Source organism: Talpa occidentalis, unplaced genomic scaffold (genome assembly GCF_014898055.3).
Source record: "Talpa occidentalis isolate TD23 unplaced genomic scaffold, MPIMG_talOcc4v2.1 talOcc4.7, whole genome shotgun sequence".
Taxonomy (NCBI): domain Eukaryota; kingdom Metazoa; phylum Chordata; class Mammalia; order Eulipotyphla; family Talpidae; genus Talpa; species Talpa occidentalis.
In genome coordinates, this window is record NW_023605083.1 from 90,097,578 (window position 1) to 90,122,024 (window position 24,447).

Genomic DNA, 24,447 nt, shown 5'->3' on the forward strand with positions numbered 1-24,447 from the left:
GCCATGGCCAGGCCTTCCTGGCTGTCCTTCTGAATGGTGCAGTCACTGGAGATCAGCTGGAGAAGGCAGCTGATGCCTCAGGACAGAGGTGATGGTGGAACAATATGATGGAGGTAGGGGAATGAGAAGTGCAAGGCAGCACAAATCAATGGTAAAAAATTGGGAGAGGGGGGGAGTTCCTCCAGGATCATTGTGTTTAGATGAGTTCACCCTAGATGAAGTTTTCTTTCTCTTGAAAATGTGCCACTGGAACAGAGAAATGTCACGTGACCCCTGTCAAATAATTCATTCAAGGGTCATGGATTTAATGCTCTTGTTGGGTCAGGCCCTCTGCTGGAGTGGTGGGAGCCCTGGGTTGACCTCAGTGCCTTTCCTGAGGAAATCACTCCCCAGCGCAAAAAGGACTGCCGGGGTTAGAGCTTTATAGAGACTGCAGCACTACTTATCTCGGTGGTGACTATAGACTTAAGCTTTAAGCCAGGCGCATACTCTGTTCAAAGTCCTATTTCTGGAACTCAGGGCAGCCTCAGAGGGGCCTATGGAACCTGTGCTGTGGGGCTCTGACTGAGGGAGCCCATTGAGTGCTAGCACTCGTTAGCACACAGCAGGTAGAGAATCTGGAGCAAGAGAGCAAGAGGCTTGGAGGAAGAGCTAAACGGGAACGTGACACTAGGGAGACAACTTGGGGTGAAAGGGACTGGCAGTAGTGTGGACACTGGGAGATTCATCCCTGGTTCTGACTCTCCTCCTGGTTTCCTAGCAACGGTTGTTGAGCAGGTGGTTGCTAGGCAATCTGGGGACATCCAGTTGGATAGGTCCTCAGTCTGCGTGGGCACTGATCAGACATCACGTAATACTATTAATCCTGAATCCATTACTTAGATTTTCTCATCTAATAAATGCTCCTTTGCACACAAAAGAAATTGTAACAATGGCACACGAAGTCAGGAAAAATGAGAAAAAAATTCACTCTATGATTTCATCATCTAAACAATGTAAAAGTGACCCTCTTCACCCTTCCCAGTCCAGCCTCTCTCTGCAGGAACACATCATCTTGTCATCCGAGCACACATGGGATATTTTTGCTTGTGTTTTGTTTCCTTGTTATTGATTAAAATAGTTTTATTGAGGCCATATTGGTTTACAACACTATGTTTTATAAGTATAGGTTCGCACCTATACAGATGAATATTACCGCACCGCACCCACCACCAAAGCGCCAATAATCCTCCACTGTGTCCATTGGGCCCCTCGCCTTCTACCGCTCACCCTACCCTCTCCCTCTGGAAGCCTCAGTTCTGATCTCAGGATTCAGGGTTTGTTTGGGTTTGGTTTCCATCCCTTTGTTTTGTTTCTTTATGTTCCACATATGAGTGAGCTCGTACAGCCTTGTCTTTCTCCTTCTCACTTATTTCCTGGCACATGTGGCTGTAACCCTTTCTTTGTTTGACTTTGATTTAAATGATCCCAGGCATCTCTCAAGCTACTGGAACTTTCAGAATAATCCCCTGATGACTGTGCATGATTCCATGCAGGCAATGCACCATCATTTCATTAACTATTCTCCTCCTGTTCTGATATTGAGTTTGCTTCCAATTTTTTGCCATGACAAATAGTACCGCAGTACACACTTTTCTGCAGAGAGCTTTTCTTTATCCTTTAGATCACTGTCTTGAAATCAATACTAAGGAGTGAGATGATTGCATCAAAGGACATGTATCAGAAGACATGCCTCATCACTTTCCATGCCTTCCTCAATTGCTTCTGTCAGAGGTTGTATTACTTTCCTCAGCACTAACCATGTTAAAATGGAATAATCTTACCTCAGAGCTATGGTACTATTAATTCTTTCATTTAACGTGGAACTGCAACCCTCTAAATAGAAAGGATTGGCCCAAGGTCACACTGTAGCACTGGACCTCATTCTAGGTCCCAGGTATGATTCCTAGTGCAGGACATCAACACAGATAACCTCTGTCTCTGAGTTTGATTGAATTCAAGACTTTCCTGGGTGTTTCCTAATCTCTATACTAGGTTTTAATGTCCAATCCACAGGTTACAGCATTTCCCTTAAAGGTTAGTGGTCATCAGGGCACTCCGAAGTCCTGTATCTTCCCAACTCATAGGCAATCTTGTCTCTGTTTGGGACTTCAACCATACCCTCTGTGCCAATAATTCCCAAAGTTAGATTGCTAGCTTACACCTTGCACCTGAATATGCTGCTGGCAAAGGGACATTTACCCTATACGACCCATGAGGATCGCAGAGGCAACACAACCACATAATAATTCACCACCTTCCTATAGACCTTCTGGTAAGCTTCAGTTAACCTGCTTCTTCTTCACCCCTTTCATGATTAGCAAAGTCCTATTTCAGCTCCGAATGGCCTGTGACTATCCTCTCTCTTCAACCCACTTCCACTGCAATTTCCTTTTGTCTCTAACTTAGTCTAATGCGATGAAGTGCCCATCCGTCATCCTGCCACCATCTGTTGTCCATCTTCCATAGTACAGCCAGAGTAAGTTTTCTAAAATGCCATTCAGGTTAAATCTCCCAATGGACTTCTAGTGCCTTTCAGATAAAGTCAAAATTCCTGTCTGGCTATATACCCAAACTTTCTCTAACGGGTATGCCACATTCAAATACAATTCCTGAAAAGACCTCTCAGTGTAGCACATAGTGGGTAAAAGTGTGAACACTAGCGTCCTGGTCCTGCAGTCACTAGTCATCTAACCACGGAGGAGTTACTAACCTCTCTTCCTCCCTATGGCAAATTGCAAAACATGGTCACTGATTTTATCCCTTTGCAAAATGTCTTTGCACCAGCTTTGAATTTGATTTGCTTGTCAACAGGACAGCAACTATAACACATGCAGAGACTTGGAAGATCCTTGGGCTTTGTAGCTTACCCTCTGGCTGTGCTGGGACCCCTGAGACCACCATATGAATGAGCTCAACCTAGTCTGCTGGAGGATGAAAGCCCATGTGACAGACAACTGAGACCTCTGATTAACAGCTTGCCACCTCACACATGGTGTGAGATCATTCCAGGTCATCCAACCTCCAGGCCACCTGCCAGACATAACAGATCCTAGTAGAGATCAGCTGAATCAGCTCAAACCAGAAGAAACTCCCAATCAACCCCACAGGATTATAAATAAAAATCAGATGGTTTGGTTTTGCCCATCTTGTTCCTGCAAAATGATAGCTCAGTATAGTTTTTTTTAAACGATAGTCCTATTGAAGTGTAGTTTATATACCATCAAAATCACCCACTCTAAGTGTACACATCCATACATTTTAGAAAATTTAAAGAGTTGTGCAACCATCACCACAGTTCAGGTTTAGAACATTTCTATCATTTCCTTGAAACTGTTTGCTAGTAATCACCTCTCACCATCCAGCCTCAGGCAACCACTCATCTGCTTTCTGTCTCCACATATGATTTATCTTTTCTGGACATTTCATATAAATGGAATCATACAATCTGTAGTCTCATGCATCTGATTTTCACTTAGTGTAATATTTTTGAGGTTCATTCATATTGTATCCTCATTCAGTAGTTCACTTTTTTTTGTTGCTGAATATTATTCAGTTTATCCATTCACCATCTGATGGTCATTTGGATCGTTTCCAGTTTTTAGCTATTACCAGTAATGCTGCTAGGGATATTTGTGTACAAGTCTGTTTTCATATGAAAACACATGTTTTCATTTCTCCTCGGGTAGAAAACTGGGAGTGGAATTTTTGGCTTGTATGCTAAGTATATGTATGACTTCTTTTTTTTTTAATATTCATTTATTTATACAAGCACTGGGGTACAGGCCAGAGGCACAGGAGGGTGAGAGAATTCACCAGAGACAGAGCAGGGAGCAGAACAGACAGAAGGACCCAAGTACACTGCTGAGGGGAGCAGCGGGGGAGGCAGGAAAGGTCTGCCATGCTATGTGGTAATCTCCCTGGCCTACCGGGAATCGAACCAACACTGCAGAGGCTGCGGACAGCTTCACAGCTCTGCGCTCAACCCGCGCTGCACCACCAGGCAGGCCCCATATGTTTAACTTCTTACGAAAATGCCAAACTATTTTCCAAAGTAGCTGCACCATTTTATATTCCCAACAACAGTATAGGAAGGTTTCATATTTTCCACATCCTGAACAACTAGAAGCTTTTAGTGGGACTTGCTAAGCTAGGAGAATGTGAGTCTTCAGCTACCAGCCACCATTCTTTCATTGCATCATTCATTCAATAAATATTATCTGAAATCCTACTGTTAGGGGGAAAGGATGTCCTGAGCTAATTCCATACAGGCTTTGTGGACTCCACCCCCCACTCCAGACCAAAGCCATCCAGACATAGGGAATGACAAATCCCATCATCACCAAAGGGAAGGTTGCTGGGACCTGAGGGTGGAGTTAAGCTGCCAGGTTTGGTATAAAACCAGACACGTGGGCCTTGGGGCCCTCTCTTGGCTTCAAGGCTCTTGGCTCTCTGCCAGCTCTCAGCACGCCATTGGGATTCCAGGTCAGCAGAACAAGTAGGACACATTCATGAGTTTATCTCCCTCTTTTCTCCCTGAGTTATTCATGTCTTCATTTTCCATTTCTTTTGTAAATAAACCTTTTCATTAACCTTTGTGTGTGCCTGCAGTTGAGTATTAAGTCCCTTTTAAGCGCATGGGTGAGGATGCACAGTCAGGCAACTCCTTTTGTATTGGGGTTGCCCCGCAACAGTTTGGAGCCCAACGTGGCTTCCAAGTTACACCCATGGTTGACCAGCCCAAAGTTAACTCCTTGTGTTGGTCACCTTAAGCGCACTAGGTCTGCAGGACACTGTAAAAGTAAAAGTAAGTAAAAGTCTTTGTCCCAGGTCTTGAACAGTTTGGTTTTTTTTTCCTCTTGATTGCGGCTCTGTCTGGTTTTTCAACCATGAGCTTAAGCAATCTCATCCCTAGCTTAAGTTCTTTCAGTTATATTCTGGCCTTGACTTTAAGTAGTCTTTTTCCATTCAACATCACTACCAGCTTTATAAACATAAATAATTTGGTGAAACCAGACCTGTGGCACATGATTTTGTTTTTATATACTTATGTGGGTGGCTTGCAAGCCATCCCTGCTTTGCAATCTGTGCTTCTGGCTGTTTTTCTGGTAGTATGTGTGAGCACCATTGGCTACACTGTTGCTTCTCCTAGCACTAGATGCTCCACTCTACCTATGAGACCATGCAACTACAAATTCAGGCTCTTTTTTTTTTTTTAAAGATACCCTTCTGTTAGACAGCTGAGAATAAGTACTTTTTTAAAAAATTTATTTATTTACTTATACAAGCACTGGGTACAGTCAGAAGCGCGGGAGGGTGAGAATTCACCAGAGCCAGAGCAGGGAGCAGAACAGGCAGGCTGAAGAAATACACTGCTGAGGGGAGCAGCGGGCGGCAGGAGAGGTCTGTGCGCCATGTGGGACCCTGGCCCAGCGGCCAGGGATCGAAACCGCGCTGCAGAGGCTGCGGGCAGCTTTGCAACCCAGCGCTCAACGCTGCGCCACCAGAGAGGCCCAAATTCAGGCTCTTAACTTAGCTAAGCAACAACAAATTCAGGGTCTTGATTTAATTACTAAGAGTATGAGGGATGAAAACCGTACTGTTTTTGAGTCAGCTTTTAAAAGCATGCAGGATCAAGCTTTAAAAAGTATGCAGGGGGGCCTCCCTGGTGGCGCAGCGGTTGAGCGCTGGGTTGCGAAGATGCCCACAACCTCTGCAGCATTGGTTCGATCCCAGGCCACCAGATGAGGGTCCCACAAGGCGCGCAGACCTGCCTCCCACTGCTCCTCTCAGCATTGTAATTCGTCAGTCTGCCTGCTCTGCTCTCCCCTCTGAATTATCTCACCCTCCTGTGCTTCTGACTGTGCCCAGTGCTTATATAAATAAATAAATAAACCTTTAAAAAAAAAAAAAAAGTATGCAGGGGAACTCCCTGATGGCACAGGCAGTTGAGCAACGCACCGTGAAGCTCGCCGCAGCCTTTGCAGCACGGGTTTAATAATGGCCAGCCGCCAGGCGAGAATCCCACATGGCAGAGCAGATCTCTCCTGTCTCGCCCACTGCTCCCCTCAGCAGTGTATTTACGTCAGTCTGCCTGTTCTGCTCCCCGCTCTGTCTCTGGTGAATCTTCTCACCCTCCTATGCATCTGGCCTATACCCCAGTTCTTGTATAAATAAATAAATCTTAAAAAATAAATAAATACAAGTATGCAGGACCAGCCACAGGCGGCCCTCCATAAATTGGATGTGGCAGAGGCTAGGCTCATGGCACAGAGAAGGGATAAACCTTTACCTTCCCATGAGGACTGCAAGAGGGCAGAGTTAGAAGAGGAGGAGTGTCATTTGTTAAATACCTTAGATACATCAGGACAAAGTCCTTCTCCATGTGACAAGGCCCCTCCCGCGCAGACTCCTGAGGTTTCACAGCCTCCACTGCCCTCTGGGGAGGAAACTAAAATGGCGCCTCCTCTCCGCACTAGACGCGGCACCCATTTTGGCAGGACGGGTCACCCTGAGGTGGGACAATTTCCTCTCCTTCAGATGCCGATGGGATGGGTGGCTTGAATGAACATGGGCAACCTGCTGGGTACTTTTGGTTGCACCATTCTTTTAGCACTGCGGACCTCCTAAATTGGAGGAGCTCTGTTCCCTCGTACCAGCTGGCTCCTAAGTGGATGGTGTTTGCCTCTATCTTCCTCTCCCACCGCCGTAACTGGGCAGACATACAGTCCATGCTACAAACATTGCTGTCTGGATGAGCAGAGAATGGTATTCAGGAAAGCCAGGGAGGAGGCTGACCATCTCCACCAACAGGACAGAGAATCCCCAGAGCCAGAGATGGTTGTCCCAGTGGTGGATCCCGAGTGGGACCCCAACAATGGAGGAATGGCCATGTTAGTAATACCGGAATTATAGGTTTTCAGGCCTAGTCTCCCAGGCAGGAACGGATCCCAGGCTACAGGGACAGCGCTGAGCCCCAGCCACTAGACCACCACGGGTTGGTGTCTCACGAAGCCCCAGCAGGAACTTCGCAGATGTTCAGGCAAGCAAGCGAGAAGAGGCAGGTTTAGAGAAAGAACAAGTTTATTGAGGAGAAAAGGAACAGAAATAAACTGGGACTACCAGGCCATGAAACCAGGCCAGGGAGGGGCAAGGAAGCCAAGGTGGAGTCGTGTCTCAGGGAATATAGACCTTCTTTCCCTCATTATTCTAAACTTCCACCAGCCTCTTTATGATTGGTTAGTTTTCAGTGGTCTCACTCACTGCCTGAATGTCTCTGTGCCCGGAACTAAGTCTCTGTGTCCCAGCCCTTATCTTTTTTTCTTCACTGTCCTGTATTTGGAATGTCTTGTTGACCTGAAGGTCATAAAATAAGTCCCTAATGTCATAAGTCCTGGGGTGTTTGATTAGTCCCCTTTGGAATTTGTTGTCATTATCTTTGGAGCCTTCCTTAACTCTCCTGAAGTCCCTGCACTGTCCTTGAGGCTGCCGAATTATCCCTAACTTGCCCTAGGACTCATTAGAGCTCTACAAAAAATGTTTACTGGTTGGACTGCAGCAGGGAATCCCCAAAGAAAAAAAATTTTTAACAAAATATTACAACTTGAACAAGGAGCTAACGAGGATCCATCCAAGTCCTTGAAACAATTATTCAGACATATCCCAACCACATGGATATAAACCCAGATGCCCCAGAAAATGCTCGCCTGATCACTATGGCATTCATCACACATGATGCCCCAGACATAAGGAAAAAGTTAGCAAAGATGGACGGCGTCTCAGAGATGAGTTAGTCCCAGGTAGTAGGCTTAGCTTTTCGGGTTTATAATAATAGAGAGGACAGGATTTCAGGGAAACAGGACTGAGACGTGAAACCCTAGGGAGGAATCAGTGTGCTTACTGCAGGGAAGAGGGACATTGGAAGGACAGTTGTTCCAGATTACAGGGAAGCAGCAGAAGACATAATGACAGAAGACAGGACAGCAAACTGAGGACACCACGACATGAGGATTCACGCAGGGGTTACTGGATGGAATAGAGACGGAGGACACGGAACCAGGAACCAAGGGGAGAGGAAAGGAGACAAATGACAGCCCAGAGCAGAGGCTCTGTTGAGGATAAGGCGGACGACTGACAAAGTAGAAGGAAGCAAGAGTCCAGTACAGAGGAAAGGAGACAAATGATAGTACATGGAGAAAGTTCAGATGAAGAATAGGGGTGTCCCACTAGATCTAAAGAAGCCCATTAGAATAGCCCCCTCAGAGCCCCGGGTAACACTCACTATGATTTCTTGCTGGACACTGGAGCGACATACTTGGTTTTGAATTCTAAATTGATTAAAGTGAGCAAAGAGTCTGTACCAGTCACCAGGATTACAGGAAGGCCGCAACAGAAAGCCTTCTTACAAGCTTTGGAATGCCAGCTGGGCACCAACAGCTCTAGCACCACTTCCTGTACCTGGAGAAGCGTCCAATCCCTCTACTTGGCCATGGCCTTTTAAGAAGCTCAATGCACAAATTATGTTCTTACCCAAAAGTCAGAGGCTCCACCTACAGGTACCTCCAGAGCATGCTCTGTGCTTCCAGATGTTACTTACTCAAGATGTTCCACCAAAAGGTGAAGTTACACCTTCAGAAATTGTTGAACAAGTAAGAAAATGGGTATGGGCTGATGGGACCCCAGGATGTGTGAAAAATGCAGAGCCTGTAAAGATAGAAGTGATAGAGGGGAGCAAAACCCCAAGGAGGAAGCAATAGCCCTTAAAGGAGGAGGCCTTGAGGGGAATTGAGCCAGTTTTGAAAAGGTTCCTTCCATCTGGACTCATTGGGCCCTGCCGCTCACCGTACAACACTCCAATTTTGCCTTTGAAGAAACTCCACACAGGCGAGCACCATTTTGTCCAAGATTTAAGGGTCGGGCCTCCCCGGTGGCGCAGCGGTTGAGCGCTGGGTTGCGAAGCTTCCCGCGGCCTCTGTGGCGCCGGTTCGATCCCCGGCTGCTCCCCGGCCACCTGAGGAGGGTCCCGCATGGTGCGCAGACCTCTCCTGCTGCCCGCTGCTCCCCTCAGCAGTGTACTTCGGTCCTTCTGCCTGCTCTGCTCCCCGCTCTGGCTCTGGTGAATTCTCTCACCCTCCCGCGCTTCTGACTGTACCCAGTGCATGTATAAACAAAACAAACAAACAAACCAGCAAACAAATAAATAAAGCATGCCTCTATTAAAAAAAAAAAAAAAAAAAAGATTTAAGGGTCATTCATGACATTGTCCAGAATTTACATCCCACTGTGCCTAATCCCTACACCTTATTAACTGCCATACCTGGTGACTTTGGGTGATTTTCGGTATTAGACCTTAAGGATGCCTTTTTCTGTATCCCAATACAGGATCAACTGCCGTGTCCAGGATCAACCGCTTTTTGCCTTTGAATGGCAAGACCCTAAGTCCAAGAGCACTCTCCAGCATTGCTGGACTGTGCTTCCACAGGGGTTTAAGAACTCCCCAACTATTTTGGGGGAAATACTGACCAGGGATATCAGGAAGGTTCAATTAAACCAGGGCATCTTATTACAATATGTAGATGATTTATTGATTGCAAATCGGACTATGAATCTTGTCTGGAAAATACCGTAGTGGTGCTGAACCACCTGGCAGAATGTGGCTACAAGGTGTCACCTAACAAGGCACAGATATGTAAACAAATGGTGACATATTTGTTGTTTGAAATTAAGAAAGGCAAACAGAGCCTGATGACGGAAAGAAAACAGGTAATTTCAGCCCTTAAAGTCCCCAGCAACCGGCGACAGTTGCGAGGATTTTGGGGTATGGCTGGGTTTTGCAGGATTTGGATTCCTAACTTTGGACTAATAGCAAAACCCTTATATGATGCTCTCAAATGCCTGGACTCTGAACCTTTGTCTTGACTCCAGAATGTCAAAAAGCCTTTGATGAAATAAAAATAAAGTTGATCTCAGCACCAGCATTAGGGCTTCCAGATCTTAGGAAGCCATTCAGACTTTATGCACATGAGAGACAAGGGGTTGGCCGAGGAGTGCTCATCCAATTGCTGGGGCCAGAAATGCAGCCCATTGCATATCTGTCCAAACAATTGGATCACTCCACTAAGAGATGGTCTCCATGTTTGTGTGCTGTGGCTGCCACTTGTGACCTCCTACACGAGGCAGAGAAGTTTACATTGGGTCAGCCCATCACTGTGTGTGTGCCACATCAGGTCTTGACATTGCTGGAGCAGAAGGGTGGACTTTGGTTGACCTCTGGGTGAATGGGAAAATAATAAGCAGCTCTGTTGGACAATCCTAATGTGAAACTGCAGGTTTCTACTTCCCTGAATCCCACCACACTTCTTCCAAGCAAAGCTGATGGACCTAGGATGCCACTTTAATCCATAACTGTTTAGAAACTATTGATACAATGTATGCCAGCCAATCGGATCTGACTGATCAGCCTCTGCTGATCAGAGTGGGAGTTATTTACAGATGGCAGCAGCTTCATGGAGTAAGGCAGTCGATGCGCAGGATATGGAGAGGTGACCCTCCAGAACACCATGGAGGCCAAGGCTCTTCCATGGTACATCAGCGCAGAAAGCCAAATTAATAGCCCTGACCCATGCCTTGGAGTGGGGACTCCTGACCTCCAGTAACAAGGACGTCAAACACCCATTAAAATCCTGGCCTTGCTGAAGGTAGTAGCTTTACCATCCACTGTCACCGTGATGCACTGTTCTGGCCACCAAAAGGGTAGGTCTGACATGGCAAAGGGCAACAGGGCAGGTGATCAGGTGGCTAAGGCCCATGCTGCCCATTCTGCTCTCCAGGGTGCACTCATCCCTCTTGTGGACCTGACTCAGTATGCTCCTGAAAACACTGAGCGGGATGAGGAGAGAGCTCATGCATGGGAATTTACTGAGTTTGACCCCAGCTCTACTTGGAGAGTAAACGCCATGGGATGATACTCCTCCAGGAAGCCCTGGTATATCCACTGTTAAAACATCTGCATGAAGGATCGCACTATGGGAGAGGTGCCTTATTAGAGCAAGACAAAAACTTGAATGCTACTGACTTCTTTTCCAGTTAATGTTGCAGGATACCCAAGGATTCATTTTTCTGAAGAAACCCTGAGATGACTCACATGCTCTAACCCATCTTCTTCTTTCAAAGGTTAGGAGACATGAAATAACATCTAGAATCACACATGTGCTGGCAGTATTTTTTTTTTAATGAGCTTTTTATTTTTTTATTTAAATATTTTATTTTATATAATTCTTACATCTTTTTTCATCTTTGCACAATGTATGCATTTTCATTTTGGTTATATTCCCCATATAATTGCATCCCCCCTTATTTTGACTCTAGTTCTTCCTTTCCCTACCTCTCCCCCGCCCATAGTGTGTCTCTGGTTTATAGTTGCTTGTTGATTTTGATTTTTACTTTGTATTGATTAGTCTTTTTCCTGGTCTCTTATTTAGGTTTTCTAAATTCCTGCTATGAGTGAGGCCATCCAGTATTTTTCTTTTTCTTTCTGACTTATTTCGCTTGTTCTGCCATCTGCCACATCAACACAAAACGTATGTGACTTTAATGAAAAGGAACTTTAATACAATTAGTAAACAATGCAGGAAAGGCAAAGAATATAGCTCTAAATCAAGAACCCCATGTTACCTGTCCCTCGTGGGTAAAAGTCCACCCAAGCAGGACTGGCCCAGAGCAAGGCCCCAAAGCCTGCCACGGGTCTAAAGCACCTTCCAGTGGGGACCCACAGAAAAGGGTCAGAAATAACCAGACAAGTCTGGGAGGAAAACAGCAAAATCAAAAGACAAAAGCCGCCATTGTCACCTCCCCACCGGTCTCTCACTCACATCTGTTTCACCCAGGCCACGACCAAAAGACAACCGCAGTTTCTTCACGTGTCTCTCGGCTCCATGTGCCTCCTTCAGGTCTCCTTCTGGCTCTCCACCCTGCTTCCTTCCTTCCTCAGTCTCTGCTGCAGCTTCTTCTCTCCTGCTCAGCTCCACCCTCCTTTGGGTAGGGCAGGGAAACTGGAATCTCCCCTTTTCCTGGGGACCACCCTGTTTCATGTCCACATACCATACATCTATCTCCCAGACTCTCTAATGGAGGATAAGAATGGAAAAACTGGAAAGGAGATACAAGGTCAAGAACCTAACTCACACAAGGAGGTAGGGGTAGAAGGGATGAGCATAATCCACCAACCCAGTTATAGAAACCAAGACCCTTAGGCATCAATGCCCAGATCAGGAGGTACAACACCCAGAAACTATCAGACTGCTATAGGGAATGTCAATGGCACAAACCATCCACCCACAAAGATGAGCCCCTCCCTGAAGATGATAAAATCTAACACAACCCTTACAATGGGGCAGCAATCCCACTGCCCACCTGTGACTATGCAGGTGCCTCTTCACCAACTCTCTCCCTCTGCAGGGCAGCAGCCTCCTGGCTGCCCATGATCTGTCCCACGTCGGGGCTTCTCTTCACTGACCTCCCTCAGTGAAGGCCGCTCTCCTCAAGGCCACCCTCCTGCAACCATGCAGGCCTCTCAGCAAACCTATTCCTTTCCTGTTCCCTAATAGACCTGTTTTTTAAATATAACTAAAGTCTCTGTCTCATGGAGAAACTCGCCTGGGAAACTCGCTGCATGCTGCTGAAATGGGAGCTCTGGTGAGACCTTTCCCAGAGATGTTGGGGGAAAGGATGTCCTGAGCTAATTCCATACAGGCTTTGTGGACTCCACCCCCACTCCAGACCAAAGCCATCAAGACTTTGGGAAAGACAAATCCCGTCACCACCACAGGGAGGGTTGCTGGGACCTGAGGGTGGAGTTAAGCTGCCAGGTCTGCTATAAAACCAGACATGTGGGCCTTGGGGCTCTCTTGGCTTCACAGCTCTTGACTCGCCACCACTCTCATGGTGCCACTGGGGTTCCAGGTCCACAGAAAGGGTTGGATGCATTTAAGATGCATTTAAGACCTCTTTTCTCCCCGAGCTGTACTTTTCCTCATTTCCCCTTCCTTTGTAAATAAACCTTTTATTAATCTTTCGTGTGTGCCTGCAGTTGAGTATTAATAAGTACCTTTTAAGGGTGTAGGTGAGGACCCACAGTCAGGAGGCCCTATTATATTGGGGTTGCCCTGTAACACTACCAGTAAGATAGTTAGCTCTGGCCGTGCAAGAAACCCCCGCAACTGACCTTTGCCGAAAGATCATCTTGCAGAAAGGCCACACCTGGTGACATTGTTCCAGGACTCTGGCCCTGGCTCCCCTGGGGTCTTTCAGTTGCAGGAGACAGTGAGTTCCCTAAGGCGGTAAGAGTAGGGTCTGCTGCAACTGGCAGTGTCTGCCAGTGTACCCCTTCAATCCACTGGGACCCTAATAAGCCCTAGAAGCTGTTTCTCCCCCTGCCCCCGTCCCACAAGAGAACACTGACCGAGTCTTGAAAGCTCAGATGCCCAGCAGCCGTGCCAGGGGAAGTCAGAGAAGGCGCCAAGGGCTGCACCCGCAAGGAAGAGACGGCTCCGGTGGGGTGTCTCCAAAAGGATCATTCCTAGTCCTAGCTGAGAAGTTCCACAGGCTGGGAGGCTGCGTTTGTGGGTGAAGGGTTCAGTGAGAAAACCCAGGATACACAGACACAAAGGTTGACACGGGGAGAGAGCAATGGGCCAAGCGGAGAGATGCACGACGGGTGAACGTGCCACCTCCGGACCTTGGGGGAGGTTTCATTACTGTTTTTTCTAATAGTGTCTTCTAACTTTCAGGTTTCTACAGTGATTATGTACGTAACAAGTAGTTTTTCCGCGTGTTAAATTTTAATGGAAAAAAGAGGCCACGATAATATTTTAGGAGGAGAACTGCAGCCCGGGGAAGCACTGCGCGGCTGGGATTCTGCTGTGCGTCTCAGCTTCCGCCAACCCCCCCCCCCCACACACACACACACACCTTTCCGCGCCCGCGGGTCCCCGTTAGCAATTTGCATCCCTCTCTGGTTGCCCCCCTCTGGTTTCCATGGAAACAAACCTGGTTGCGCAGACACTCCAGAGCCGCGGGCCCCAGGCTCCAGCCCGCCCCGCCCACCTCTGCAACAGGCCGGGGGAGGGAGGAGCCCGGCGAGCGGCGCCTCGGCTGAGCGGCCCCGCAGACCCCGCAGAGGCCCCGGCCCCGGCTCCGCCCGCCGCCCGCTCTCGGGGTAAACTCCGCGTCGCGTCCCCGCCGCCGCCCGCTGCGCCCGGACCCGGCTGCAGCGTGCCCGCCGGACCCCGCAGCCCCGCCGCCCCGCAGACCTCGCCGATGGCCGACGGGCTCGTTCAGCGCAAGCCCTGGGGCCCGGAGCAGGGCCGCCCGGACCCCGACCCTGACTCGGAAGGCCTGTTCGACGAGGCTCCCCCCGAGGCGCCGCCGGCCGCCCGCGCGCCCAGGCCGGCCGCAGCCGCGGGCAGGAAGGCGGGGCGGCGCGCGGGCGGGAGGGCGCCGGGAGCCCGCGCCGGGCAGCCCCGCAAGGCCGCGGCGCGCCCCCCGCCCGAGGAGACGGCGCCGCCGCTGGACGAGGGCTGCTACCTCGACCACTTCCCGCACCTCTCCATCTTCATCTACGCCGCCATCGCCTTCTCCATCACCTCCTGCATCTTCACTTATATCCATTTACAGCTCGCCTGAGAGGCCGGGGCGGGGGGGGGAGGGGGGAGGGGGAGGGAGGGGAAGGGAAGAAGGGTCTCGGCATTTGGTGTTGGGGAGATGCGCTGCAGCCTCTTCATCTAGCTTTTGACGCTGGGTTTTTTCCTTTGTCACTGCCTTTGTCTCGCTGTCCATCAGTAGAACCGTCCGAAGCAGCTGCGCGTTATGAACGTCGGGTCTGTTTGCACATGAAGATTCAGAGGGGGGGGGCACTCAGCTCCCGATGTTTAGAATCTCGAAGTGCCATTGAACCCCTTTTACATTTAGGATAACGTCCCAGGTCGCCACGGCTTTGTATAGTGGGGAGATGGTGCAGGGAGTTCAATCTTAAGGTTAAGGGATGAGCTAGACCCGGAGGGTCCCTCGGGGAGGGTCGGCGCCCTGGCTGGGGCCCGGCAGGAGCTTGTGATGCTGCCTGGCCCCCAAGAGGAGGAGCCTGCTGTGGCCCGGAGTTGGCACAGACAGAACTTGGAGCGCGGGAGCTGGCTGAGCTGAGCGCGCAGCAGACTCTGCCAGAGCGCTGCGCAAGGTAAAGGGGTTCCTCTGGGGCGGCGCGCCGCGTGCCCAGGTGTTAGGGCTGACCCAGATTTCGTTTTTCCTGCCTAGCGTTTACTGCCGCTGCCAAGCCGACTGCAGCCCCATAACTGGAAGAGCTGTCCTGCCAGGAGACACTGAACAAGTGTCCTGAACGGCGTGGGACCCGCGGCTCCAGACCTCCCGGAACGCAGGACAATAGCTCATGCGCAGCGCGGGTTCAAACTCTGGGACCCTGGCTGGGGTTGGCGGGAGGGCTGTTTCTAGGAACTGCGGGGCTTTTTGATCTTGCCCATGAGCCTTTAGGAGGCTGAAGTACTCAAGACCGAGGGGGCGGGGCGGGGAATCTGTCGTCGATAAGAATTGCTGCTGGAAAACTACCTGACCACCCTCCACTCCCTGCAAGGGATTTGTCATCTCAAACCCAAAGGAGCTAATACCCACCTGGCAGGTTATTCACCCACCTGCCATCTGTTTGCTCATGAATATTAAATGTCAAAGCGCAGTGCTCTGTTACCACATAGAGTTAACTTGGAAATGTCTGCAATTATGGTACCTCTGATGGAATAAATCATCTTTTTCAGTTTCCTTTATTTGTGCTTTTCATTTCCAACTATGCAGCAACCCTGCAAATTTCCCAATCTGCTACAACTTTCACCCTATGATCTTCGCAATAGCCCTCTGTCCCGCCACAACAGATTTCATATCATTATCCAGCATTCCAAGAGACAGCATTTCCCTACACTAAACAGCTATACAAGCCTCCCAATGGCATCTTCCTCTTCCTCTCTATCCGATCCCAACAATATGGCAATGTCCAGTTCTGCTATCACCTAAATGGAAGTCTGTGGCTATTCCGTTGTGGCACTACCTTTGGCATTTAGTCCCCACTCCTCTCCATCATCAAGACATTGCTGCCCCAGTACAATCCCCCAAGCTCTAAAATTTGCCCCCATTTACCCAAATTGTCTTAGTAAGCTGTTTCCCAATATCAGGACCTCACCTTTATCATCACTACATGCCTTAACAGCTTGCCAAATACAGCTTGGACTGTTACTCAGTGTCAGTCCATGCTTTCTAGCCTGTTTGCTACAAGGTATGACCCAGTGTTATCCGAACATTTGATCTCATTTTCCCATTCAGCCACTACCTACTATCCTTCATTATTGTCTTCCAATGAGTGCTCAAGATGTGATCCCCCAATATCTTTCCTTCAGCTAATGCCCTGATAGAATCCTCCCCTCTCCCCATTCCCAAGATTAAAGTCCCCTGTTCAGGGCCTTCCTGGTGGCGCAAGGGGTTAAGCACTGCACTGTGAAGCAATCCGCAGCCTCTGCAGCACAAGTTCAATCCCCGGCCAGCCAGGGAGCAACCCACATGGCACAGCAGACCTCTCCTGACTTGCCCCCTGCTCCCCTCAGCAGTGTACTTCGGTCAGTCTGTCTGTTCTGTTCCCCACTCTCTGGTGAATCCTCTCACCCCCCACATCTCTGGCCTGTACCCCCACTCTTGTATGCATAAATAAATCTTTAAAAAAAAATAAAGTCCCCTGTTCAATAATTGGTACATTGTTCCAATATCGTGACCCTTTCTGTACCACCAAATCTAGGCCTCCATTCTCTATCCCAGATTCCAATACCTAGTTCCCGTAAGTACCATTATTAGATTCTATTGCTTCTACAATCTGAACATTGGTTCTAATATTCTGCTAAATATCTAGCCCAGTTGATCCTCATTTCAGAATTCATTGTTGTACCCAATTTGTCTCCCCAATATTGCACTCCAGTCCTCAGCATCCACATCACTGCTGTCCCCAATATTAAATTTTTTGCTAACCCCAAAATCTAATCACTTTCTCCCCATATCCCTGTAGTTTCCCCTATTAGCTCTTTTCTCCATACCTTGAAATTCCTTATTCCATTGAATCCCAATGTTTGGTCCATATTTTCCAACAAATACCAAATTTCCATTACTTTCACACCATCCATTTCCCTTTAGCTTCCTCATTTGTCTGACCAGGCCAATATTTCTCTTTTGTAGTACAAGTATCCTAGAATATTTGGTCACACTCCTTCCTCCCCCACTGCCCCCTAATTTCTTAATTAGGTTTCCCTATACTTCCCAAATACTCTTTTTTTTTTTTTTTTTTTAATAGAGGCATGTTTATTTATTTATTTATTTATTTTATCTGTTTGTTTTTTGTTTTTGTTTATACATGCACTGGGCACAGTCAGAAGCGCGGGAGGGCGAGAGAATTCACCAGAGCCAGAGCAGGGAGCAGAGCAGGCAGAAGGACCGAGGTACACTGCTGAGGGGAGCAGCGGGCGGCAGGAGAGGTCTGCGCGCCATGCGGGACCCTCCTCCAGTGGCCGGGGAGCAGCTGGGGATCGAACCGGCGCCGCAGAAGCCGCGGGCAGCTTCGCAACCCAGCGCTCAACCGCTGCGCCATCAGGGAGGCCCACTTCCCAAATACTCTTAATTGTCCCCCAATTTCTGGGTTTCCAATAAGTCTCCCTTGTCCAGAATATCAAGACTTTCCACAATATATCAAAACATTTTCAGGGCTTTATCATAAAAATAAATGGGGTTACTATCCAAAATATCTAACTCCTACAATTTAACAACAAAAAAAAATTGAAAAACGGGCATATCTAAATAGGCATTTTACCACAGATGGTATATAGATGGCCAACATGCATGAAGAGATGTTCTGTGCTGCTTATAATTAAGGAAATGCAAAACAAAGCCACAATGAGATTTCACCTCACATCAGTTAGACCAGCTACCATGGGGGCCTCCCTGGTAGCACAGGGGTTAAAGAGCACTATCAAGCTATAGGCAGCCGCTGCAGTTAAGAGTTGATTCCCCAATCAGGGAGTTGACCCACATGGCGCAGCAGACCTGTCTCACCCATTGCTCCCCTCAGCAGTGTATTTTGGTGGATCTGCCTATTTTGCTCCCTGCTCTGTGTCTGATGAATCCTCTCACCATCACTCCTGCACCCCCTCCCCCACTGCACCTCTGGCCTACACAAGCTCTCGTATGCATAAATCTTTAAAAAAAAAAAAAAAACTACTATCAAAAAGTCAAGAAATAGGGCCTCCCAGGTGGCGCAGCGGTAGAGCGCTGGGTTGCGAAGCTGCCCGCGGCCTCTGTGGCGCCGGTTCGATCCCTGGCTGCTCCCAAGCCACCGGAGGAGTGTCCCACATGGCGCGCAGACCTCTCCTGCCGCCCGCTGCTCCCCTCAGCAGTGTACTTCGGTCCTTCTGCCTGCTCTGCTCCCCGCTCTGGCTCTGGTGAATTCTTTCACCCTCCCGCGCTTCTGACTGTACCCAGTGCATGTATAAACAAAACAAACAAACACATAAATAAATAAAAACATGCCTCTATTAAAAAAAAAAAATCTTAAAAAAAAAAAGTCAAGAAATAAGTAACAAGGATACAGAGAAAAAGGAACCTTTGTACACTATTGATATGTACACTTTGTATGCCTCTATGGAAAACAGGATGGAGGCACTACAAAAAATTAAAAATACAATTGCCATATGACCCAGTAATCCACTTGTGGGTACTGACCTGAAAAATATGAAAACTCTAATTCAAAAAGATATCTGCATCCCTATGTTCACTGAAGCACTATTCACAATAGCCAAGATATGGAAACAATCCAAGCCTAATGACAAATGAATGGATAAAAGAGATACAGGACACACACACAAACACGCACTTTTTTTTAACACTAAAAAAATTTTTCATTTGGGTAAAAAGTCATACTGAAGGAAGTAACATAGCATGACAGCAGAACATTTTTTTAAAGTTTTTAAAATATATGTATTTAATGACAGGGTTGGTGAAAGACCTCTAATAAACATTCAAGGTAAATACGAGCTTCTTAAACCTAGGAATACTTAATTGCAAATATTAATACCCAAAGTTACTCCTCTATATAAGAGAAAAACGCCAAATCCTTTTCTTTAGAAAGACGTGATGGCAAGCAATATCTATGAGTAACTATTGCTATTTCTCCCCTTTCCTTGGATGATCTAACACTTTTTGCAGACTAAAAACAAAAGGAAATATTAGAACCTATTGAATTTAAGCACAAGACACAGCTAAAATTTCCCACTGAAGGAATTAAATATTTGGTGTTGATGAGAGTGAATAAATAAATAGTAGGTACAAGCAGTTCCAAAGCTAAATGAAGTATGAAAAACAAAATGGTATAAATACCTAACAATCAGTTAATATAGACCTAGCTATTGGGTATGTTCCTTTTCTATTCCAGTTAGATCTGTTTTCATGTCCACAGTCTTCTGCTGGACTCCATACTCCAACATACTCAATTGTTTAAATTCTCCAAAGTCTTAGTCATGGGAAGGACTGTAGAATAAAAATGACTTCTTTGCTCATCACTAAAGAACCTGGTTGGTTTTTGGCTACATGCTTCTTTCAACTAGTTATCAACTTTCTTGTGTAAGAAAGCTACTGGACAGAAACAAGCAGTTGTCACACAGCACAGTAGCTGATTAATAAAGAAGCTATCCATTTAACCTTTTTTCCACATTTGGTTTCATTCAAAGAATAAGCCAAAAGCATCAATGCTACAAAGGATTCATGATCAAGGTACAACTTTACAAATGTCTTTGGCCAGGGAGAGCTTTACTTCTTCAATCATGCCCATAAATAAATTGTTACAGAGTCAAGAATCCCTTCCCACCTACTACAGGCCTCTAAGAAACATGCTTTGATATTTAGTTATTAGAAATATCAAACTTAGAAACTTGAGAATGAATGAGAAAATATGGAATATGAGTAAACAAGGAAAACCAATAAAATACACAATTCACTAGAATAAGAGTCACTGTTGATGTTTATCCTATACCATTCTGACAGGCTCGTTTTACTATCTGCAAATTAAGATATTTTCAGTTTTTTGCCTTCCATTTCCACATTGTCTCTAATATTCTGTAGTTTTCTGGAGTTTTGGGCCAGAAACACTAAGCTCTCCCTAAAATCACTAGTCCCGTGATCTCTGCCAATATTCTCAAGCTCATCAAACAGAGCCAATGTCTGTCTGAGTTTGGCCTGAGTAATTTTTTGCTCCTCTAATTCTGCAAGAAGAGCCTGTTTAGTACATAATTCAGCCTTATACTTCCCCTGTAACTGTTCAATTTCTTTTTGGAGAAGCTGGAATTCTTCCTCACTGCAAGGATGCATCTCCTGAGATTTGTCTTCCGGAAGCAGGATGTTTGGAGGTATGTGCAAAATCATCTGTAGAAACAGCTTCTCCATTTTGCCAAAAAGGTTATCAAAACGTCCTTTCATGATGCAAAGAAACTGCTCTGTGCATTTACGGATCTGGACAGGACTAATGTCACAACCTGGGAGGCTTTCCAGCTTCTTCAGAATAACCTGTTCGACAGCCTGCATCACTTCAAATAGGTAGTCTTGAAATGCAATGTAGATCCTAAGCATGCAAGTTTGTGGTGTGAAACCAAAGAACTGTGCCTCATAAGTCATTGGATTGACTGACATCTTGGCTTATTTTGCTGTGTTAATTTTGATTGGTTAAAAAAATCTGTAAATGTAAGAAGAAAAAAATTTCATTACATGAAACTTATTTGAGGAAAATAACATCATATTATAGATGGGGCGGGCGGGGCAGGGGGAGGGATATCAAAGCAGCAAACAAAAATTAAGGAGTTCTGCGCCCTGGTGCCCAATGCAAAATTCCAGCTTTATGTCTCTCGGAGATTCTTTTCATCAGGCTATTAACTCCCTTCCCCCCCCCCTCATTGTTCATTCTTCTCACCTCTCATATATTGAGGACTCTGGCCTATGGATCATTCTGAATTTTATTACCATCCCAGACAATTTGCAATGTTATGACCAAACCAGAAATTCAGATTTCTTGAGTTTCAATGACTCATCTCCACTCTTTTAGCTACTTGGCTACCTATATTTGTAACTTCTCTCTCTGACTGCTACTATTTGACTTCATATGCTATTCTTCCAATTACCCTTAACATACTTATCTGTTATCTTCAAGACTTTCAGCCCTCTGAACCTCTCTTTATTGCTGTCTCTCCCGCTTCACTTCTTTCCCAATTCATTTCAGGCTCCACAATCCATTACTTCAGCTACCGCCTTGCCAATGTCCTCAATCCCCTTGTCTTTCCAACCTAGCTACCTGAAAATAAACCCTAATTAGAAGCCCCTTGCCAGCTTTACAACCCTAACATACTTTTCAAGGGTCTAGGAGTCATTCCTTTCAATGGTAACCATCTAGGAAAACTGCACTACGGAAGTTAAACCGTCACCTTTTTCTGAACTATAAGCATATCTCTCTCATAGAAATCAGAAAAATATTATCATTCCTCCAGATAAAAGAATTAGCTGGAACAAACTGCTAACTCAATTACCTGACTATAGGATGAACTTTCTCAAAGAATATGAAGCAAATGGTGTGGTCAAATCTTTCCACTGGGATGACAACATGCTCTTATAAACTCTTGAGAATTTATAAATGTGATGGTTAAAAACAGAATGGTTATTTAACTGCTTGACTGCTGTACAGCTAAAGTAGAATTTTTGTCTTTGTAATTTCATTCACAGATCACCTATAATAAAACAAAAGGTGGGTTGAAAAGGCATATGTTATAAACACTAAGGTAGTTTCCTATGGAAGATGGAAGACTAACATAAAAGAAGCTAACATGGGCCAAAAATAGAGTGCCGCAAAGTATGAGGTACTACCGGCTTAATTGCATGTGTGAAGCACTTAAAAAGGATGACAGTGCTTGGTTAATAAGGGTTAGATGTAAAGACCCTTGTAAACTATGTTGAAGGAGTGTCAACTTGATCCTAAAAGCATAGCGGAACGTTGAGCATATAAAAATCCTGCCAATTCACAGAATTACCTTCATAAGACAGAAAAGAGAATGATTTTATTACTGGTTAAGCATGTCCAAATTACAATGCATCTCTAGTAAGTGTTAGATATGTATTCTTGAAAATTTTGTACTCTACATTTTCATGTTTGCATTACTTTATGCTACTTATCATTCCTAAGTATTCCATCAATTTTATCATATGCATATACCACACTTAATGTATCCATTTTGGGGACAGATATCTTGTTTGCTTTCAGCACCTAGCTACAGAAATACTGTAAATAACATCCTCCTGAAAGGTCTTTTCTGGAACAATTTACTGTTTACTTAGCATGAGTTTACTATTCTAGGAGACACGAGCATTTTCATTATTCAAGTGAATTGAATGTTCATTATGAACTCCCCAAGAGATGAATCAACTCTTCAACGGGAAGCATGGAAGATAAATGTACCCTAAGATTCTTTGACATCCTTGTGTTAGCTGTTTCTGCCAATCCTAATCTATTTTCCCAATCCCTATCCAATCCTAATCAAGTCCCCAAATTTTAAGATCCACCTTAAGCCAAAGTTAAGCAATTGTAAAAATTCCAACTTGCCTTATTTCCTTGTGAGATACACTGAGACACTACTCTGTTGAGGGAGTGCTCTCCCTTACCAAGATAAGCAATACATTCAGCCTTGTTTCATCAACATTTTGCATGTGTGACATTTGGGGAGCAAGTAAAAATACCTGAATATGCATTTCTCCGATTACCAATCAAGTTGAGCACGCATTAGCTTTCATGCACATTACCTTTTCAGATTTCTCGTTCTGTAAGTAACCCACTCACGTCCTCCTAAGAAGCCATTTCCTCCGAGTTTTTTCTTGCCTCCTTCCTGATTTGGTGGTTACTTCCTGTTCAATAAATTTTAAGGCTGCCTTACAACAAACCAAATAAAGTATGATACTCTTATCTTTGCCTACCATGAACTGCCTACTTTGGCTTCAGCCAGATCGAGCTTTCTCTCCTCCCTGTTAGGGGGAAAAGGATGTCCTAAAGCTAATTCCATACAGGCTTTGCGGACTCCACCCCCACCCCAGGCCAAAGCCAAAGACACTGGGAACTCCACATCCCATCACCACCAAAGGGAAGGTGGCTGGGGCCTGAGGGTGGGGTTAAGCAGCCAGGCTAGTATAAGGCCAGACACGTGGGCTTTGGAGGGGTCCCCCATTTTGGCTCTCCGCCAGCTTGGAGAGTGCTTTTTGGGTTTCCAGGTCGGCGGATCGGGTAGGACGCATTCAAGACTTTATTTCCCTATTTTCTCCCTGAGTTGTACATTTTCCTTATTTCCTTTTCCCTTGTAAATAAACCTTTTATTAACCTTTTGTGTGTGCCTGTAGTGGAGTATTAAGTCCCTTGTAAGCGCGCGGGTGAGGACCCACAGCCAGGCAACCCGTTCAATATCGGGGCTGCCCTATAACATCCCCACAGTGATGTGTTTCTCTCCAGAAAGGCTGGGGTGACCAAAATTCCTTCAATGCTCTGTCCAAACACACCTCCCTCGAGACCCACCGGCGCCTCTGAAGTCCCACCAGGACGTCTCCCGGCACTGACGAGTTCTACCTTAGGGTATTATTATTCGCGGACCCACCTAGCTTTCCTGGCTAGATTTAAGAATTCCCGAAAGCAGGCAGAGGAACGCAGGCGAGCTCAGCGAGCCAGCAGTCCCAGGAACCGCCGCGCAGACAGCTTCCGGCCGCCGGGCCGCTCCCGTGGGGCAACGCGACCCCGCTGCATGCCGGGAGCTCGGGGCAGGCTGGACACCAGCGGGCGAGGCCGCCCAGGAGGCCGCTCCGACACCCTCGACCACGCCCAACACAGTCCCCCCCCTTCCCGCTCCTCAGCAGAGAAAATGCAGCCCCGCGGCACCTACCCAAGCGACCGTGAGGAGACGCGGAACCTGACCCACAGCGAGTTCCCGCCACCGCCTTCAAAGCACCGGGGGCGGCCCGAGATAGGCTGCGGCACTGGCGCTGCGCAGTCCCGACGGATACCTGCCTCGGCGAACGGGAGGGCAGGCGGGAGGCGAGCGCACTCCTGATTGGCTGGCTCTCCTGCGGGCGGGGGGCCGCCGCGGGTGGCGACCCAACGGGGCCGGGCGGGAAAGCGAGCTGTGGCCGGCGGGGATTGGCGGAAGGAACCGGTACTTACTCTTCTCCCGGACGTTGGTGGGTGGAGAAGCAAGGCTGGGACGCCGCGGACACGAACTCGTGATTGGCAAGTGTGCGGGGCGCCTGCGA

General features: G+C 47.0%; 2 protein-coding genes across 11 annotated transcripts; one reads left to right on the forward strand and one right to left on the reverse strand.

Moving 5' to 3' along the window:
• The first annotated feature begins 14,338 nt into the window (after positions 1–14,338).
• LOC119230936 (uncharacterized) lies at positions 14,339–14,735 on the forward strand. Its single transcript, XM_037492506.1, has one exon. It carries the CDS (start codon positions 14,356–14,358, stop codon positions 14,719–14,721), a length of 366 nt encoding a protein of 121 aa, XP_037348403.1. The 5' UTR covers positions 14,339–14,355; the 3' UTR covers positions 14,722–14,735.
• Positions 14,736–18,710: 3,975 nt separating this feature from the next.
• Positions 18,711–24,407, reverse strand: MIS12 (MIS12 kinetochore complex component). Of its 10 annotated transcripts, none has more exons than XM_054688956.1 (4): positions 24,359–24,405; positions 22,960–23,061; positions 21,696–21,893; positions 18,711–20,851 (listed from the first exon to the last, which is right to left on the reverse strand). In XM_054688956.1, the coding sequence occupies exon 4, from the start codon at positions 20,806–20,808 to the stop codon at positions 20,188–20,190; it is 621 nt and encodes a 206-aa protein (XP_054544931.1). In that variant the 5' UTR covers positions 20,809–20,851; positions 21,696–21,893; positions 22,960–23,061; positions 24,359–24,405; the 3' UTR covers positions 18,711–20,187. The 10 variants fall into 10 exon arrangements, with proteins under 10 accessions (XP_054544931.1, XP_054544930.1, XP_054544929.1 ...); XM_054688955.1 differs by lacking the exon at positions 24,359–24,405 and adding an exon at positions 24,081–24,215; XM_054688954.1 differs by lacking the exon at positions 24,359–24,405 and adding an exon at positions 23,799–23,908.
• Between the last annotated feature and the right edge of the window lie 40 nt (positions 24,408–24,447).

Bases quoted from the DNA above. Each gene is read 5' to 3' on its own strand.
- LOC119230936 (XM_037492506.1), top strand. From the start codon at position 14,356: ATGGCCGACGGGCTCGTTCAGCGCAAGCCCTGGGGCCCGGAGCAGGGC.
- MIS12 (XM_054688960.1), bottom strand. From the start codon at position 20,808: ATGTCAGTCAATCCAATGACTTATGAGGCACAGTTCTTTGGTTTCACA.